This window comes from Anser anser (genome assembly GCF_964211835.1).
Source record: "Anser anser genome assembly, chromosome: 1".
NCBI lineage: Eukaryota > Metazoa > Chordata > Aves > Anseriformes > Anatidae > Anser > Anser anser.
In genome coordinates this window covers 197,329,446-197,348,569 of record NC_139720.1, presented here as the reverse complement: position 1 = coordinate 197,348,569, position 19,124 = coordinate 197,329,446, and the positions used below count along the sequence as shown (strand labels likewise).

Genomic DNA, 19,124 nt, shown 5'->3' with positions numbered 1-19,124 from the left:
AAGAGTTGTTCTGTATCTTTTTCATCTGGAAGCTTATTCTGGCTGCTACAAACTGCTTTTGTGGTAAGACTCTTTGTCATATTTAGAATGTTGTTAATTCATATCTCAAAACCCTTCTGTTACTCATCCTTACTGTAATGTGAGGTAAGAATGATTATATTATCTGTATGACACTTTCTCTTGTACAGGTGATTCAGATTTTTTTAAGTCATTTCTGGCAATCCACGAATCATGTAAAATGTATGGAGCAACACCTAGCAGGTATATGACATTCCTTCACATATACAGTTCAATCAATAACAGTAAAAGAAGAGAGCTAATAAAAAGACAGAACCACTTGCAGGTATGTATTTAAAACATTTTTAGCGTGCAGCCTTTCAAAAACACTCTTGCGTTTGGAAATACCTTGTGTATTATGAGCTGTAGCTGCTAACACAGTTGTGTGGGGTGACCCCTGTCTGACTATACTCATGCTGTGATTCTAAAAGAGGAATAGAACAAATCTTAATGGACATCTCTGTTCAAAAGTTCTAGGGTTTAGGCTTGTTACTTGTTTTCATTAATATTTTACCTCAAGCATGTATCAGAATGGGTATGTTTTCTTGTAAAAGTAAAAAGTAGTTACAAGCACTTTAAATTTTATTCACCAGTATGTAATGGAATTGTGTTTTAAACAACACATCCATCTTTTTATCAATTTAAGTTATGCCTCTGCTTGTCTACTTTTCCTTCCCTGTAGCTACCTACTCCATCCCTTTCTTTATATCTCTACAGCAACTTAATTTGTGTGATTCTTGCATCCTCCTAGTTTAATAAGCTGTAAACTCTGTAATCTCAGGGTTACTTCTGTAGCGTTGGCCAAAGCTCCCTTTTTTATGTTTTTCTCTTATTTAGTGTTTTGTAATTGATTTCGAACTTTTCCACACATCAAAACTTTTATGCAACCCTAGACCAAATGTAGTTCATCCCAAAGATGTCACTTTATTCCTGTTCTGTATGTGTAACATGCTTATTTTTTGAAATTTATTTGCTATCTTTCCATTAATACTTCCTTGTTTGTTTGTTTGTTTTTCCCTTTTCTTTTTCCCTCGTATTTCCAATCCTTTAGGAGATAATGCTTTTGTCTTTTCCCTTTCCCCTTCACTTTCAGCTCCTTTTCCTAGTGATCCCTAGTACTATTCTGAAATCACACTTGCGACTTCTTGCCTTGAATTCTATATTCTTTCTATTCTGCCGGCTAGTATTTTTTTCCATAGCTTACTAATTGCATAGTAAGCAATTTACAAAGAATTTAAGTTTGTAGTGATAGAAATAGGTTTTTTTTTATTTGTAAGAAGATAGGAAGTGTTTTTTTTTTTTATTGACTAGTTGAATTCTTTGGATGGAGAAAAGTAATCATTTACAGGAAAATGGGAGATGTCTATGCTACATCAAACACTTATTTTATCTTTAGTACTTTTTCAGATGTGTTGAAATAATTCTATTTTCTTAAACTACATAATTTAGAAAGTGTGGATAAAGAAAATAAACAAAATTGGTTTAGGCTTTGTTTTATGTTCATCTAAGTTCTTTAGAGAGCGTAAAAATACGTAGAAATAGGATAATATATTTTGTTTCATTTTGTTCAATTTTTGTAGATTTGCTATTATAGGAAATAGAATTGTGTGGAGTTAATATAAGTTAACTGAAATGTTATTGAATTAAATAAAAAAAAAGATTCTGTGCAAGTTGCTGTTCCTTTAAAAGTTTGTTATTTTGAGGATTTCATTTTCAACTTTTGGATGTAGTAAAAGACCTTACACCAACACGTCTAGGACTGTCAACTCTCCTTTTTGATTTAATCAATACTAAGAAAATGTAAACAACAATGAGAAAATGTGGAACATAAATTTTATGAAAAGTTGAACATGACAAATGAACCTAAAATCTGTTGAAATTTTCATTGACATAATTAAAAAGTAAATCATGTTGTTCGAGAACATGAGACAATGGGATATTTGTGACTCAAAGTTTACAGGTGAGAGCTAAATGCATTTTTTATAAAGAAATTAAAAATTAACTATGTTAGTCTACATCACTTTTAGTCTGTATGTACTATTTCTAACCAACTTTTGTTTAAATCCACTTAAAATTCCTTGCTAAGCAATTTCTTTTTATAAACTTTTATAGGCAGGTGTTTCAAAGCTGAATGAAGCTAAAGCTCTCGTAGACGAACTGAACAGAAAAGCCGGAGAACAAAGCATTCTACTCAAAACCAAGCAGGATGAGGCTGATGCTGCCCTTCAGGAAATTACAGTATCTATGCAGGTGCTGTATACAATCATATCAAAAGTGAAAAAAAGAAATGCTTTTCTGTTTTCCATCTCCATAGCTGCCTGTGTTTGGTGTTCTTTTCAAGGAGTGCTAAACCTGATGCTTTTACAAGAAGTTGCGTAAGGGACTGCATGAGCATTGGTGTTTGAATAAATTTGCAACAACAGAACAAAAGATTAGGTAACTTAAATCAGGTGTGAACTGATTGAGTAGGAAGAGAATACTGCCACTTCCTGAGTAGCATTTACTGCTGTAGATCAGTCTGTAAGGTTTCCTAGAAGACCATAAATCCAAACTGATAGATTTTATGATGCTTTTTAAAGATAGAAACTTTCAAGAAAATGCTGACAAGTAGCACTAATTTAAGTAAGAAATCCTATTAATTGTATTTTTAGACTATTAGAAAGTATGTATTTCATGATGTTCAGTCCTACAAAGTTAACCTCAAATAAAGTTAAGTAATTGCTCAGTGTTTTTCACTCATTGAAATTTTTATCCTTCAGCTCAGGGGTAGACCTTTTCTTTGAGGAGGTGATTTTGTTTAGTAGTACTTTCTCAGTTAAATAAACTAACTGTGTAGAAAGTAGGTCTCTACATTGATACTTCCAGAAATAAATGTAGGTGAAGCCATAATGAATCTGATCTCATTGCACTGTGTTTGTTTTAGCATTGGTTTAGTCTGGTCAGTCTGAAACAAGCTTAAATAAATAATCTCAAAGAAGAGGTATTTTCTCTGTGCAGTAAAGTAAACGTCTGTTCTTTCAAATCATTTGTTTCAAAATGCTGTTAAGGTGCATTGCTTTCTATTCTTACAAGCCTACTTCCTGTGAGCAATTTTTTAATATTTCTAGCCTCTGTCTGCTTACTGTGTATGTATTTGAATATTGATGATTGGCTTGGTGTACTCACTGCTGGCCTCAGAGAATTTTTGTGCCATTTCCCATGACATCTCTTTTAAATCTGTATCTGCTTTTATTCAGTAGAGGAATCTGCTGCCCACGCAGCATCTATTATGTTGTAGAACAAAAGCGAAGATTAAGCCAAAAGCAACGAAACATGATGGGTGATGGGCCTATGGATATCAGAAAAATTATGATAGAATTGTGGTTCAGATTAGCATAAAGTACAGGTGCCCCCTGACGTATTAATGTCACTTCAAATGTTCCAATTTATGTAAGAGAGAGGTCTTTAATACATAGGCACTTTTTATCTTCTTTCAGAGCAAGGCTTTTGACCTACAGCTGAATTTTAAGGTTTTCTTACTCAGAGCTATCAGTACATGTACATTTGCATGAAATACCTAAGCTAGTTTTATGTAGTTAATGTTCTCTGGATAAGAATGACATACTTTTATGGATTTCAGCGACATACTGTCTGTAGCTTAGGTTAAGCACTCAGAAAGATTATTATTAACCTCAGTGTTTTCTCTGCTTTTATACATTTATTACTTTATCCTACAAGTTCAACGCAGCTCAACAATTGCTGGTTAAAATAATATATTGCATACAAGAAAATATATAAAAATATGAACCATAGGCTTTGATGTCTTGTATCTTTTAGTTGAACTAAGCCTAGAATATTACACTTTTATTATTTTATCCATTTATCCTCCATTATTTGTTTTGTGACTGGTTTTGGTAGTTCCTGTTTTTATGTTAACTTCAGGCTATAAGCTTTTTTTATTTAGTTTATGTATTGGGTATTTATTGTTGCTTAGCAGTTCCGGAGATGGCTAATGGTTGCTATCCCTCTGTGGGAGGCACAATACAAATTCAGAAAAAAAAAATAATGTAAACCCAACAGCTCAAACAGCTTATAATATATGCGTAGGATGTCAGGCAAATATCCTTACGAACAAATAAATGCAACTTTACAATAAGTCTTGTAATAGTATTTTTAAGATAACAGGCTGTAGTTTGAACATAGTTTGTAGTTTTATGAATGTCACGGAAAAGGAGAGTTTCAGTGGTGTCATGAAAGAAATAGAAATGTGATTAACTACAAAAATAAAGGCAGGATGATACTATTTTCAAATGTGTTAAGTATGTTAGAGGCTGCCAGTCTTAACCTTTTAGAGAAGGTCTGACATCTTCATATGGAATGAAGAATCATAGGCAAGGGAAAAAAGGTTATAATAAGCATCAAAAACAGGTACAGATCTTGTCTGTGGTACAGTAAAGGAGATGCAGTAAAAGCAAAAGGTGCTTAATCTGTATAATTTAGTTACATGAATATAAGCTTAATACCAATGCCTGTGTATGTTTCTGAAACAACCTCTCTCATCAAATAGTTTCAGATACTTTTTGTGACTGGTATTATGGTATTTTATTATAATGAAGACTAAAAGAAAGGAGAACAAAAAGTAGAATAAAATCTGTGTAAATTTGAAAATTAAAGATATTATTTTTTACAGAGTGCTAGTGAGCAAAAAACAGAAATGGAAAAAATAAAACAAAGGATAGCAGAAGAGGCTGCAGAAATAGAAGAAAGAAAAAGAAAAATTGAAGATGAACTAAAGGAGGTTCAGGTAAGAACTAATACAGAAAAGTAATATTTTGTGGTGAGATTTTATTTGGCTTATTCAAGTTCTGCCATGCAAAAGGATTCTGTACAATTTATCCGAGTATTTCTTAAATTTTGCTTTAAATAATTTAAATATAAAAACCTTCTGGTATTAGAAAACAGTTAATTGTTTTTGTCAGAATGCAGATTGTCACTTGGGCATTCAAATTGGTATATTTGATCTTAATTGCAGAAAGACTTTTCAGGTCAAAATTTAACTCCAGTTGCTATTTCTGTGGTGCCATGGTGTACTGCAGCTGAGCTTTGCAGACTTAATGGAATATTTTTGGATTACTAATCTGTTCTATAGACCTACTGTATTTCTTCTCCTTGATGAAGCTGGTAATATCATAAAGCTTGCACTATGAGCTGAAGGGAAATGGTTTAATGGCATTTTTGTTTAGTGACTTGTGTACATGAATACATATCAACAGTATTTGGTTAGGTAATGAAATATTTAATGCTAAAATGAGGAAGAAAATGCATGAAAGCCAAAATGACAAACTTTCAGCTTCTTATATCCTCATACCTTTTTTGATATGTTCTTATGTTTTAAGCCACTGGTTAATGAAGCTAAGTTAGCAGTTGGAAATATAAAGCCAGAGTCTTTGTCAGAAATTCGGTCATTACGGATGCCCCCTGACATAATCAGAGACATCCTAGAAGGAGTTTTACGGCTGATGGGGATTTTTGATACATCATGGGTGAGCATGAAGAGGTAAGGATTTTATTTAAGCTTCAACCTTAGACAGTAATTTGCAATATGAAATACTTTCTTAATATTTGGGAATGATGTGTGTGCAGAATTCTTGTTTCATATGGAAAGAATCTCTTGAACATTTGTATTTTCTTTACTTAATTATTTAATGCTTTTACAGTTTCTTGGCCAAAAGAGGAGTGAGGGAGGACATAGCAACCTTTGATGCCCGTAACATTCCAAAAGAAATCCGAGAGAGTGTTGAAGAACTTCTTTACAAAAACAGAACATCTTTTGATCCTAAGGTAATTCTTTATTGCATTACATAAAATGAAATAAACAAACAAAAAAAATACAACAAAAACAACCACCATCACCAAAAAACTCTTAAGAGTCTTAACATTACATGCAGTTAAAAAAAAAAAAAAAAAAAAGGTGAGCTAATGACAATTAGTATATTGGTGATCTTTGAGACCAAATTTGGGAGTAGCTATATGGAATTCACTAGTTAGTAGAATTCTTAAATACTACTTCCTTAGTTTTAAGAGGACAGTTGTTCCCTGGGAAGGAACACAATGATAAAGATTGTACTGATTTAGAACTTCGTAACTCCGGTGGAGCTTCACAGTTGTAAAGATACACATTATTTTCTTTACGCAGATTGATGGCCTACAATATAATCTCTTAGTAACAATATAAAAGATAAGTTTAAGAGAGGAGTTGGCTAACTGGCATATTAAACTTGATAAGTGGTAAATCTGTTGCAATTATTTATCTTCTATTTCTCATGTACATCATACTTAAAGGACTTGCTTGTTACTGTTACTGTTTTTTTCAGAACGCTAAACGTGCCAGTGCTGCAGCTGCTCCATTGGCGGCTTGGGTAAATGCCAATGTCCAGTATTCCCATGTCTTGGAACGAATTCAACCTTTGGAAAAAGAAAAGGCTGGCTTGGAAGCGTGAGTTAGACACTATTTAAAGATAAATGTTCTTAATTCCAGTGTTGGCAGGAGAGACTAAGAGGACTTGAAGTTAGTTAAAAATAAGAAACTGTAGCTCAATAACAAGTATTAAAATATTCATGCTGAGACAGAAAAAAGTGTGTAACATATATATATTTTTGCCAATCACTAGTTACCAGTCTATGCTGAAATATGTCTGTGAGAAGTGAACATTGCAGATATGCTTAAAATGTACTCTGTCAGTGAAAGCTATGCTATAAGAAGTGCGGTTCCTCTTTTTTTTTTCTTCTCAAGCATTACTAATCATTGTCGGTTTCTCCATGTAATCACAAAGATATGAAATATTCTTATGACCGTCTGTAATTTGAGAAATATTTACTGATTATCTTAAAATAATATGTTGGAAGAATTTGATCTGATCTATAAGAATACACTTGCATGTAGTTGGTTTGTATTTCTAAAGATATCTGATAAGAATTAGTCAAAACTTTTAAACAAGAAAACAGATTTTTATTAATACATCTAACAAGAATTATCTCTGGACTATCTGTATATAAACAATTTTTCTGCTACTGTCCCCACCCCTTTTTTTGTTTGTTTTTGAGATGCATATTCTTAAAATAAGTGTTATATCTTTCAGTAATCTCAAGAAAACTGAAGGCAGAAAACAGAAGTTGGAAGATCTTCTGAACTCTGTTGGTCAAAAAGTATCTGAACTGAAAGATAAGTATGTTGGGTTTGTTTATTTCAAGAGATAAATAAAAACACTGATGAATTTACAGTATGAATAATGATATTTATTATAAATAAATGGGAGAAGTGCAGAGTTCTGCACCTGAGGAGAAACCACCCCAGGCACCAGTACATGCAGGGGGCCACTCAGCAGGAAAGCAGCTCTGTAGAAAAGGACCTGGGAGTCCTGTTGGGCACCAAGTTGAACATGAGTCAGCAACATGCCCTTGCTGATAAGCAGGCTGATCGTATTCTTGGCTGCATTAGACAAAGTGTTGCCAGCAGATGGACAAGAGTGATACATCCCCTCTGCTCAGCACTGGTGAGGCCACACTGCATCCACTTCTGGCCCCCATTACAGGAAAGACATAGACATACTGGAAAGAGTCCAGCAAAGGGCCACCGAGATGATGAAGGGAGTGAAGCACCACTCCTATGAGGGAAGGCAGAGAGAGCTGGGACTATTCAGCGTGGACAAGAGGAGGCTGTGCGAAGCATCTTGTCAATGTCAATAAATACCTGAAGGGAGGGTGCAAAGAAGACCGAGACAGGCACTTGTCAGTGGTGCCCAGTGCTAGGACAAGAGGCAACAGGCACAAACTGGAACACGAGGTTCTGTCTGAACACTGGGAAGCACTTCTATGCTGTGCAGGTGATGGAGCCCTGGCACAGGAGGCTGTGGAGTATCCTCCTTCGAGATCTTCAAAAGCCACCTGGACATGGTCCTGAGATATCGGCTCTGGGTGTCCCTGCTTGAACAGGGTTGAACCTGATGGCCTCCAGAGGTCCCTTCCAACCTAAAACAGTCTATGATTCTATGGTTCTGTGAAATGTAACTCTCTGTACTGTGAGATGTGTACATCAGAAGAAGCCTACCTGTAGCAGTTCATCTCATTGATAAGATGGAATGCTCTTTCAAAGTACGTGTTTCTCACTACTGAGTCAGAAGCCTCCAGTGTAGATACAGCAGATGTCAAAAATAGAGTGATGTGTGTCTCACCTTTTAAATCTGAGATGACTTCAGTGTCTTTTTAGGACTAGACTTGTCCGTCTCCAGAAGGCTCTGGGGAGACCTTACAGTGGCCTTCCAGTACCTAAAGGGGACCTAACAAGAAAGATGGGGAGAGACTCCCCACCATATTTATAGATAGTATTTACTGAAGAGTTACAAATTTGTAGCATGGTGTTGAGTCTGCTATTGTCCCAACTATGTGCAGAACAAAACATCAACCACTAAAATCAAGTCATACTGTTTAAGTAGAAGAAGGAATGATTTTCAGACATTATAGTCTTTATTGGAAATGTGTTTTTATATCTCACCTGTGAATCTAAATTTTGTTTGTGGTAAGTCTAACAAGCTCATTTACTAAAGAGCAGAGGATGGTATAAAAGACAACTGTTGTTGTATTCTTCATGAACCATAAGGGAGGGATTCATGACAAGTTCAGTAAGTTAAGCTGCCTTTGAAGTAACTGTCCATAAATTTAGTAGTTTGTGATAGCAATTTTAAACAGTAATTGTTTTACAGGTTCCAGTGTAGAACAACTGAAGCAGCAAAACTTGAAGCAGAACTAAGTAAAGCTCAGAAGACATTGAAAGCTGCAGAGGTACTGATAAATCAACTTGATAGGGAACACAAAAGATGGAGTACCCAGGTTGGTGAAAATTTTCATAACGTACTTCTTATAGCTGATATTTTGATAAGTCCATTTTTAAGTGAAATCTTGTTATATTTGGGAGAAATTGGCAACCCTTTGGACACAACTCTTCAGTCAGAAGCAGGAAAGGAAAACTCCAAGATATATATAAGCTGAAAATAGCTGCCACCTCCAGAAATTGATACCTAGCTTTCTTTGGTACTTAAGGATGGGATATATATCCCTGCTGAGAGACAGTTGCCTGTCTCTTCATTGACAGTAGAAAAAGCCTAAACAATCAGCTTAGGTTAAATGCCTTCATTTTGAAGAACTAGTGTTAGTGTTGGATGAATACTCTCACAGGATGACCAGCAGAATGGAAAGAAAGGGAAGATTTTCCTTTGCAAGTAGTCTTTTAGATACTCCATCTGCTGCAGTAAGGTCTGGGCATATTTGAACCTGAGTTTAAACACTTATAAAAATGACTCAGTTTTTCACCCTGGTACATTATCCCTCTCTTTAGAAGATTACCCTGCTCTGTTAATGGTATGGTGTAGATATATTAGCATACCTAGCAGAATAACGGATGTATTAGTCAGGTACTCATCCTATATTGAAGATGGTGCTTAATTTAGTGCTGAAAATGCTGTGTTCATCTCCCTTTAAAGTGAGGAGGTAGTAGTAACAAGTTTCTTGTGTATGTGTGTCAGCTTTTTTTTTTGTCAGTTTGATTAAATGCAAAGGTGACATTACTTTTTCAAGTCAATAATGGCAGTATTCTTTGTTGTTTTGCTCTGCTGTATTTTTTTCCAAAATACTAGAAGAGTTCAAAGCATAGGTGGTGAAGTGCAGGTAGCTTATTCAAAGATACATGATAAATGTATTTTATCTTGTGAGTCTTCAGAGAATCAAATTTCTGAGTATAATAGATAATACACGGTATTCAGTATCTACATACGTATTTGAGTAGCATTCACTAGCTGATACTATGAGATCACATATTTCCTATTTTTCTTATAATATTATGATTTGTCCAGTTGCTCACAAGTGACAACCTGAAGTGTTCATCAAATCCGTAGTTAGGAGCTAAATTCTCAGAAATATCTGTCCACATTGTAGCTGAGAGCTAAAAAGAACTTTTCTCACATTTTCACTTACATTTTGGAGTGAGTTAGCTAAATAGAGGTACTTGAAATTCAAGGAGCGAAGCTGTCTAATTGTATTCTTAATGGCAGGTGAATTTAATTCTGACTTTTAAATGAATTATGAGAAATATTAACGTAGTTTTTATTTATAATATACATTCTGTAATTTTTCTTTTTTATTTGAAGGTGTCAGAGATAACACATGAACTGTCTACGTTGCCTAAGAGAGCTCAGTTAGCAGCTGCATTTATTACCTATCTTTCTGCTGCTCCTGAGGATCAGAGGAAAACCAGATTGGATGAATGGACCAAATCAGCAGGCCTTGAAAGTAATTGGTGTGGGTGTGGGTGTGTAAGTCAGCTTGACTGAGAAAGTGAGAAATGCCAGTGATTTCTAAAGAACAAACTCCTTTGTCTTGGTGTCCCCATATGAAAAATGACAACATTAATTCTTATTCAATAAGTAGTTGTACATACAGATACAACTATTTCTTAGGATTATTCTGTTAATTCTTAAGATTATAACTACTTATATTTTTTTAAGATTTTGTTCCATAGCCTGTGCTTAAAAAGCAAAGTTTACATGAATGAATGCATTCACGTTAAGTGTTGAAAATTTGCCTATGGGCTCTGAATGCTTCTTGTTTTTCAGTAATCATCTTTATCTGTCTGTGTTAACAGTGCCATTTTTTTTGGTAACATCAGCTAGAAAATAGCAGTACGTTCAAGAAATAATGTAAGGGCAATTAACAGACTTGCACTCCTTTAAGACAGAATCTCTGCTGTATATAAAGTGGTGAAGGCTTAAAATGTGCAAGCTATAAATATTAGCACAAACTTATGATCTTTCATTTATCAGAGTTTGATTTACGGCGGTTCCTGTGCACAGAAAGTGAGGAGTTAGTTTGGAAAAGCGAAGGCTTACCTTCAGATGACCTTTCAATAGAAAATGCTCTTGTTATCTTGCAGGTAAACTTGCGTTTGTATCTTATCTTAGAAGTATTTCAATTTCCACAAGTTTCAGTAACATATCCTTCTGGAATTTTGAACAATTTCATTTTCAGTGTTTTATTAGCACCATAAAACATGCACAGAGAAACAAATATTTATCTAACTCTGGGTACTCCGTACCAAAAAGAAAATAAATAGTTAAAGAACATCCTTTTTATTTTTCTGCTTTTATGGTTTTCTTCCAGACGTTGAACAGATGAGATCTGCTATTAGTCTATTACTAACAATAAACACTACTACAAGAAGTGGAAGATTATGTTCTATAAATGTGCACTTGACATATCATTTCTCACTTTTTTGGTCTTGAAAAAGTAAAAAGCTGTATGCAGATGCCTTTCAAAATATCTAGATCTGAAATCCCTAAAGCTAATCATTAGCTTATCTCTGTGATATAGGACATAAAATGCCATTCACTTAAGGCCAGTAGCTAATACCAGAGAAAATAATTTTAATAAATTATAATACTGTGCTTATAACCATGATTCAGTATTATCACATAATAGCATATAGATATATGCCAATAAATGGACATATTACGCAATTGCACATTTATATAACACAATACTGTAGTTATAATGTAGTTATTTCTTCGATCTGATAGAAAGTAAAAATATAATACCATTTAGGAGAGGAGAATTTACATTTGCCACACGTTGTTTGCTTGGATGATTAATGATTCTCACAAACCATTTACAGCTTTTTTCCAATTTAAATAAGTCTTGCTTTATCATCTTGATATTAGATCTAGCTATTACTTTCTCACTTTGATTAAAAAGCTCTTCAACAAATATGATTTTGTACTCTCAAAGGTACTTACATGCTGTAATCAAATCTTATTTTCATCTTTTTCTTAGTTAAATAGATTGAGCTCCTAAAAATCTCATTGTACGTTAAGAACTTTTTCAAGCCCTTCCTCAGCTCAAATCCTTTTGCTTGTGCAGGTATTTTGTTCAGCATCTTTTAAACTGGATTTAAACATGATATTTTACCAAAAAAAAAAAAGACAAGAAAATAATGTTCTTATACTGTTCTTATACTGTTGTTGTTTGTTGTCATTCTGTTATTAGGTCATTAGTGTTTCTTTAAACAGTTTGTTAATGAAAAAATATTAAAACGCGCATAACATCAGTTTGGGGAAATAAAAGAGGACTTAATTCATTGTACAGTATTCATTTGTTTTACCTATTCAATTTAATTCTTAAAATAGATTTCCGTGATTTTCTGATTTTTTTCTTAGAGTAAAGTTTGCCCGTTTCTGATAGACCCTTCTTTCCGGGCTACAGAATGGTTGAAGACACATTTGAAGGAATCACGGTTGGAAGTTGTTAACCAGCAGGTCCAGTATTTACTCTTTGTCTTAGTTTTGTTCTGCTTGATATCCTCAGTTCCAGACTTTAGAGAGCAGTTTATTAGTTGTGATAGCTATCACCAAATATGAGCTCATATTTCATGAAGCATTTAATTTCTCACAGAGTTTTAGTTTATGGTGATTCTATCAGATGCTACTGATAATCTATTTACTCAAGAAGGAAATCAGAATATTTAAAGTTGAGGGTCAGCATTATTGTAGTTTTATTTCTACAAGCTTGTCTCTTTGTGCCGCCCTTTTCAAGAGTATCAGTATTCCCTGCTGGGAGAGAGATAGTAAAATATTTCTAAAAATATATTATTTATTTATTTATTTTGTATTTGTTGCAGTTCATAGGATTTCAGGAGTATGTATATACTTCTTCCTTGTGATTTTCGTGTTTTATTATCTACATTGGAAGTACTTGCCTAGTTTTCAATTCAGGATTAAGACACCATGTCAGTTTACATGGGTGGCTAGGCTTGTTTCATTTGCACAAACATAGACGAACTTGTGGTGCCATCCTAAAGTCCCTTATTGGATCCCACCTGGCCTCAGGGTATTGCTTCAGCAGAGTGTGGGTCTTCTAGAGATCCGTGCCAGCCATACGTAGGCATTTTGGATACTCACAGAAGGTACTAGTTAAGAGTTGAATACTTAACCTGCTAGCAGATTGGCTTGATTAACTTTTGGGCTTGTTGACTGCATTATCCAGGATCACCACTGACTTTAATGGAATCTTAAAAACCAAGTGTGTGTTTAGATACCTACAGGCAAAAGCCTGTATTTAGATATCTTAGTATCAGTGTGAATCCTGGCTTTAGGTCTTGATTCCTTTTTGAGGCACAGCTAACCAATACTATTTGAGATGTACTAACTAGCCAGATACATCTGGCAGACATGACACAAGATCTGTTGCAGACCTGCTTTCTTCTGATGCAGCACAAGGAGAGCTAGGCATGTTAAATTGGCTGCTTGTATGTCAGTAGCTGAAGCAATCCTTTAGTCGTATCAAATGTATTTAAATTAAATACTTGTGGCTACCATATGATGCGTGTAGTAGAATTGTTTGGTTATCCTACTGATATTTAGATTCAGATTCCTGGTATAATGACTTCCTGTGCATTCCTAAAATGATTTAAAAGTGTCTATAGAGTTTTCAGTCTTTTACACTGCTGTCAAAGTGTTGATATTTCAAAATAACATGAATCAAAGGAATTTGTTTTCATTTGCCCAGGACACCAACTTCCTAACAGCTCTTGAGCTGGCGGTGAGGTTTGGTAAAACACTTATTATACAGGAAATGGATGGAGTGGAACCTGTACTTTATCCGTTGCTGAGAAAAGATCTTGTAGTCCAAGGTAAATGACCAAAATCTTTAAAAATGCTTGTTCAAACCTTTTGAAGGTTAGATCCATATACATCATATAAAAACTAATTTTTCTGAAACTATGAGTATTACATTGTTTTTTCCTTTTTTATAAGCTGCTACTATACATGCTGCTAACAATTCAGTGCATTAGTTATGTTGGAGTTATGCTCTTGTTTGCCAAGTTGAAAAATACTGAGAAGTATTTAAAGATTTTTTTTGTCTGGAGTTAGAATAAAGTGTTTTTATGAATTCTTGCAGAGTTTAAATTTTAACTTAATTTCTAGCGGCAATTTCAAACACATGGTCTTTCTTAGGAATTTTGGGCAATGAATCGACCAGAAATTACACAACTGATTATGCAGTTAGAAATCAGAATCTTAGAATGTTGATGTTGCTTTCTGTCTTTCATTTGTCTAAAGACTAAAGAAGATGCTCAGATCTATCCCTGACGTGACTTTGGAATGGGAGTGCGAGGGGTCATAGAATTCAGTGAAATGCGTCCCCTTTACTGATGCAGTGAAACAGTATAAAAACATTTGTGGAGTTCTTAGATGTAGTTATCCCCTATATGGGGACAGGTCTGTAAAATAACAAGAAGCTGTTAGTTCAGATCATTCTTCCATTACATATGTGCTTACTTTTCTTTTTTTCTCATCAGTAGGAGCTGAGAGCACTACCTGAGTGGTGACTTCAAGGTTCTGTAGGAGGCTAGATGGAAATCTTGACAACTGTTTTATTTCACTAGCTTCTGCTGAATTTTGGAAAGCAGAAATACAGTGTTATCAGAGATACATCTCAAAAGGAATCAAATTAAGAGATGAATGTGTTTGCAGAACTGTGGAGAAAGCAGATTAAGTCAAAAATACAAGTTTATTCAGGGAAATTGCTCATAACACCTCAGGCAGCCTCTTCCATGTGAACTCTGTTAACTCTAGATCTGTGCAAGTCCAGACTAGGGAGCTGTATTTTGAAAAGGGAGAGCAGGTCATTCTTTGAGTCATCTCAGTCATTTGGCTATGAAGCGCACACCTTCTGTTTGTCAAAATGTGGAAGTGGTAGTGGAGGCCTCTCTGCATTATTTTGCTTGTGATGACTGGGCAGCTTTTCACTACTTGGAATGAAATGAAGTTAAGAAAAAAATGTGAATTTATATACTGCAGTTACTTTGTCCTTGTACAGCTTCCATTTTCTGTTTGACATTTTTACAACATAAGCCTAAAATTTATTCTGATCCTTGGCACAGAAGCAAAATTGGTATGTGATTTTCATCTGTAGCAGTGTTTTAGCAAGAGATTTATACTTGGAGCATTTCTGATCTTCTGCTCCTAGTGCTAATAATAGAGAAGGACCTAACTGCCACCTCAGAAATTTCTCTGGGAGAGAAATTTTCACTTTGAAACTTTTAATGTTCTAATTCTGTTCTTCCTTCTTTTTAGTATCAGGAGGCAAAAATCTTATTCTAGTCGTGACTGTTAAAGTTTATTTGTTTCTAACACAGCTATAATGAAAATTTTCTGTGGTGGAAAGAGAGTGGTGAGAAGCCATATATATGGTTTAATTTTGTGAGAAGCATATTGAGAAATGTCAGAATCTCAATATTATAAAAATAGATTGAATATATGATAACAAAAATGAATAAATTCATTCTTTTCCACTGTGATTAAATTAAGTGTATTTACAGTAATTTACAAATTTACAGGATATTTCTTAACAGAATAGTTTTATTTTAATCTAATAACTAGATATTCCAACATCTTCAGTTTTATAGTCTTTCTCCATAACAATATCACCGAAAGTAATATTTTAATGGAATTATGATTGTATAGCAGCATCAAACTTCTGCAAGTAAATGTAACAGATTCAGAGATAAAGACTGATGTTTTGGTGTCACATTCAGAAAATATTGCACCATCTTAGCCAATATGTATTTGTGGCAAAGGTGATTTTACAGAGTGGTATACCTATGTGGCAAATTAAATGAATATGTTTAAATAATGACAGGATTCTTAGACAAAAGCAGAATTATCTAATGTGTCTTCTGTGCTGTTTTGTCTCCTGTCATTGTTAGAAGATTTCAAATATTCATTCATATCGCTTTTACATCAAGTGCATTTTCTGCCATTTGATCTTTTTTATTGGGAGTGATAATTAAATGAACCTCGTCAATTAAATATTTTCACCATATAGCTTTCACACACCATTGCTACACTATTGCATTTTTCAGTCTAGAAATGCAGAATAGCTTATGTTTCTTAAGTTTTTATTTATTATTCTTTATAAAATTCATTTATAAATTATTCGTAAAGTATCTTTTAATCTGTTGGTCATAAAGTATGACACAAATACCATTATTTTCAGATAATTGTAGCATGACTAGAATCTAGAATCAGTGACTATAATATATTTTTTATCTGCAGGACCCCGCTATGCTATACAAATAGGTGAAAAAATTATAGATTATAATGAAGAGTTCCGTCTTTTTCTATCAACAAGGAACCCAAATCCCTTCATTCCACCTGATGCTTCTTCTATTGTTACAGAAGTAAACTTTACCACAACAGGAAGTGGCTTAAGAGGTCAGGTAGGCATTTAAAATAAAAATAATGTAGGTATTTATAGATACATCCAGCCTTTAGTAGAAGCCCCATGGTGCAGTTTGTGTTAATGGTCACTGAGATATTTTATAGGACACAACTATAAACAGAAAAATCAGTGCTGATACTAAATTAAAATTTTAGAAGATTGTTTTTATGCACTTTGAAACCAAGTAGCAAGTCTAATAATGAAAATGGAAACTATCTCATTGACTTGAGTTACATGAGATTAATTGCTAAGCTCCTGTTTTCTGTTCAAACCCTCAGAAGTCTACTTTCAAAAGTAGACTGTAAACTGGTACACAATTAATGCTATATGATTTATTATTGTATATTATGAAATATTAAAGTGTCTTCTACCACATCAAATAATCTCCTTTCTTTTTAGCTTTTGGCTTTAACAATTCAGCATGAAAAGCCCGATTTGGAAGAGCAGAAGACAAAGCTGTTGCGACAGGAAGAAGATAAGAAGATACAACTAGCTAAGCTTGAGGAATCTCTTTTGGAGGTAAAATAAATTCACCTGCTGTATCTGTTAGGCCAATAAGATAAATTTAATATTTTTATGTGTTTCAATGTAAAAAGAAAGTACTGGAATAGTGACCCCTCAGAATTTTTGATTTGAGAAGATAAAAGCATTATATACTTGGGCATGTTGGTAAGAAAGAAATATAAATATGTACATCAGCCACCTTTCCTAGGTGGCTCCATTAGTACCTGTACCAAGATGATCTTATCCTACTCTTATCAACTAGATAACTTAGTGCATTCTTCTATTCTAACTCTGCATCCAGATATCCTGATGTGCTATCCTAGGAAGTATTGGTTTGACTTCTCAAAACATGCTAGGGTATACAACCTGTAAACCAGTTGCACAAAACAATTCATCACATCTTGCCCAATAATGTTTTTTTACTTAAAATATGGAAATAAGGAATACAGTTTGCAGTCAGTTAAGCAGATCTGAACCTTTGATGCAGTGTCTAAAGTGCATTGCTTTATGATCACTTTTTTTTTATTATTATATAGTAACTATTTTAATTTTAAAATATTAGGTGTGTGTTGTATTAAGGTGAGGAAAGCTCATGGCTCTTTTTTTTTTTTCCCCTTGGCTGTCTTTACAAATCTTGCATGTTAAGATGTTTTCATGGCCTAATGAGTTAATATAGTTGCAGGTATATTTGTTAGGTAATTTTTATTTTTATTTTTTTTTAAGATAAAACTTTAAATTAACTGTCTACTGTGTATAAAACCCATTTAGTTTTCACTTTCAGATGAAGCCTGAGAGTAAATATTAACCAACAAGAAGCCAATTTTGTGTTGTGTGACCAAGAAATTGTATTGAAGTGTGTTTACTGAGAGCTAGAAAAAAAAAAAAGCAAACCTTAAATGCCAGGGAATCATTCATTTTTCCCTCTTCTTATTAAAAGTGGAAGCGTTTGTACAGGAGAACTCAGGAAAGAGGTGGGGCAATCAAAAGCATTTTGAAGGGATCTCATTATGAAACTGGGAATGTTGTAATCATGAATATTTATCTCTCAGTTGGAAATGAGGACAAAATTGTATTGGGATGTTGGACTGTACTGTTTTGAGGCAAAACAAATTTATGATTGATCAGGTACAGCAAGTTACTGCAAGTAGCCAATTTCAGGCTAAATTGGTAGTGAAATATGAAGAAAAAAAAGATTTGTATTTGCTGTTGGGATGTTAGTGTATAAGAATCTGATCATACAAATCATTCTGAAAAGCTTAATGACAGCTTGTTTCAGAATTTGGCAATCTGGATTTTGGGAGTTTGGTCCTGAGTTTTATTTTCCAGCCTTCATTAATACATCATCTGAGTTTTTGGAGTAAACTTTCTAGTAATCTCGTACTCTCGGTGCATTCAGTGATTCAGAAATATGCACGTCAGCTTCTAAAATGCTTACTTTGCAGTTGTTTTTTTTAATGTAACATAGGTGACTTTTTTTTACAGACACTTGCAACATCGCAAGGCAACATACTAGAAAATAAAGATCTGATTGAATCTTTGAATCAGACTAAAGCAAGTAGTGCCCTCATCCAAGAATCGCTTGCTGAATCTCACAGACTTCAGAGTTCCCTTGATCAGGTAGACAAAAAAAAGATCTTTTATTGCTGCTTTTTTCCTGCTGAGAATAGTTATCTTGTGTGTGTAAATAGAGTATATGTACATCTGCAGGACAGTAAGATCAGTAACATACTGAATTCATCTTTTGAAGTAAGAGATACTTGCATAATGCAAGTACAGAAAGCATTTTCAGTACTGAAATGTCTTTAATTTGCACTTGTTACACAACTTAAAGCCTGCCAGTTTGAATTCAATTTTTTTTTTTCCCAAGGACCTATTGGCAGGTATTAGGTTTTGACTTTGTTTTTTTACTTTTACCATCAGCTATTGCAAACAATATGACTGACTTTCAAGGCTCAAATGGACATTCTTGTTTAATAAATCCCTTGCTATTGCAAAAAATTAATTAGTTGGTGGTGTTATTCATCTGGCATGGCTGGGTTTTGTAACACATTACAAATTTTTCTCCTGTGTCCTATTTGTTATGTTTTGAATTTGCTGCTGAGTTTTGGGAAGTGCTTTGTGGTGGGAGGAGACCTCAGTGCCCTTAGAATTAATTTCCAAGGTGTTCTTCATAACTTAAAAAACTTTTTACCCAGGTGTTTTCTGCCAAGTTTTAAACCTAAAGATAGTATTGAAGTCTTGAATACACGGCCCTCAGT

At 34.1% G+C, this 19,124-nt stretch overlaps 1 protein-coding gene across 8 annotated transcripts in view; it reads left to right on the top strand.

The window, feature by feature from the left end:
* The window catches only part of DYNC2H1 (dynein cytoplasmic 2 heavy chain 1), a 165,806-nt gene that overhangs the window by 53,174 nt on the left and 93,508 nt on the right, over positions 1 to 19,124 (top strand). For all 8 annotated transcript variants that reach the window (XR_014588123.1, XR_014588124.1, XM_083848651.1 and 5 more), the window contains 15 exons: positions 189 to 343; positions 2,170 to 2,307; positions 4,727 to 4,840; positions 5,433 to 5,593; positions 5,754 to 5,877; positions 6,411 to 6,532; positions 7,176 to 7,262; positions 8,796 to 8,922; positions 10,236 to 10,377; positions 10,908 to 11,017; positions 12,297 to 12,395; positions 13,645 to 13,768; positions 16,197 to 16,360; positions 16,762 to 16,881; positions 18,349 to 18,483. Coding sequence is in view for 6 of the 8 variants with exons in the window: in XM_083848651.1 (XP_083704777.1) it covers positions 189 to 343; positions 2,170 to 2,307; positions 4,727 to 4,840; positions 5,433 to 5,593; positions 5,754 to 5,877; positions 6,411 to 6,532; positions 7,176 to 7,262; positions 8,796 to 8,922; positions 10,236 to 10,377; positions 10,908 to 11,017; positions 12,297 to 12,395; positions 13,645 to 13,768; positions 16,197 to 16,360; positions 16,762 to 16,881; positions 18,349 to 18,483 (1,922 nt within the window). In the remaining 2 variants the exon portion in view is untranslated. The remainder of the gene's footprint in view (positions 1 to 188; positions 344 to 2,169; positions 2,308 to 4,726; positions 4,841 to 5,432; positions 5,594 to 5,753; positions 5,878 to 6,410; positions 6,533 to 7,175; positions 7,263 to 8,795; positions 8,923 to 10,235; positions 10,378 to 10,907; positions 11,018 to 12,296; positions 12,396 to 13,644; positions 13,769 to 16,196; positions 16,361 to 16,761; positions 16,882 to 18,348; positions 18,484 to 19,124) is intronic.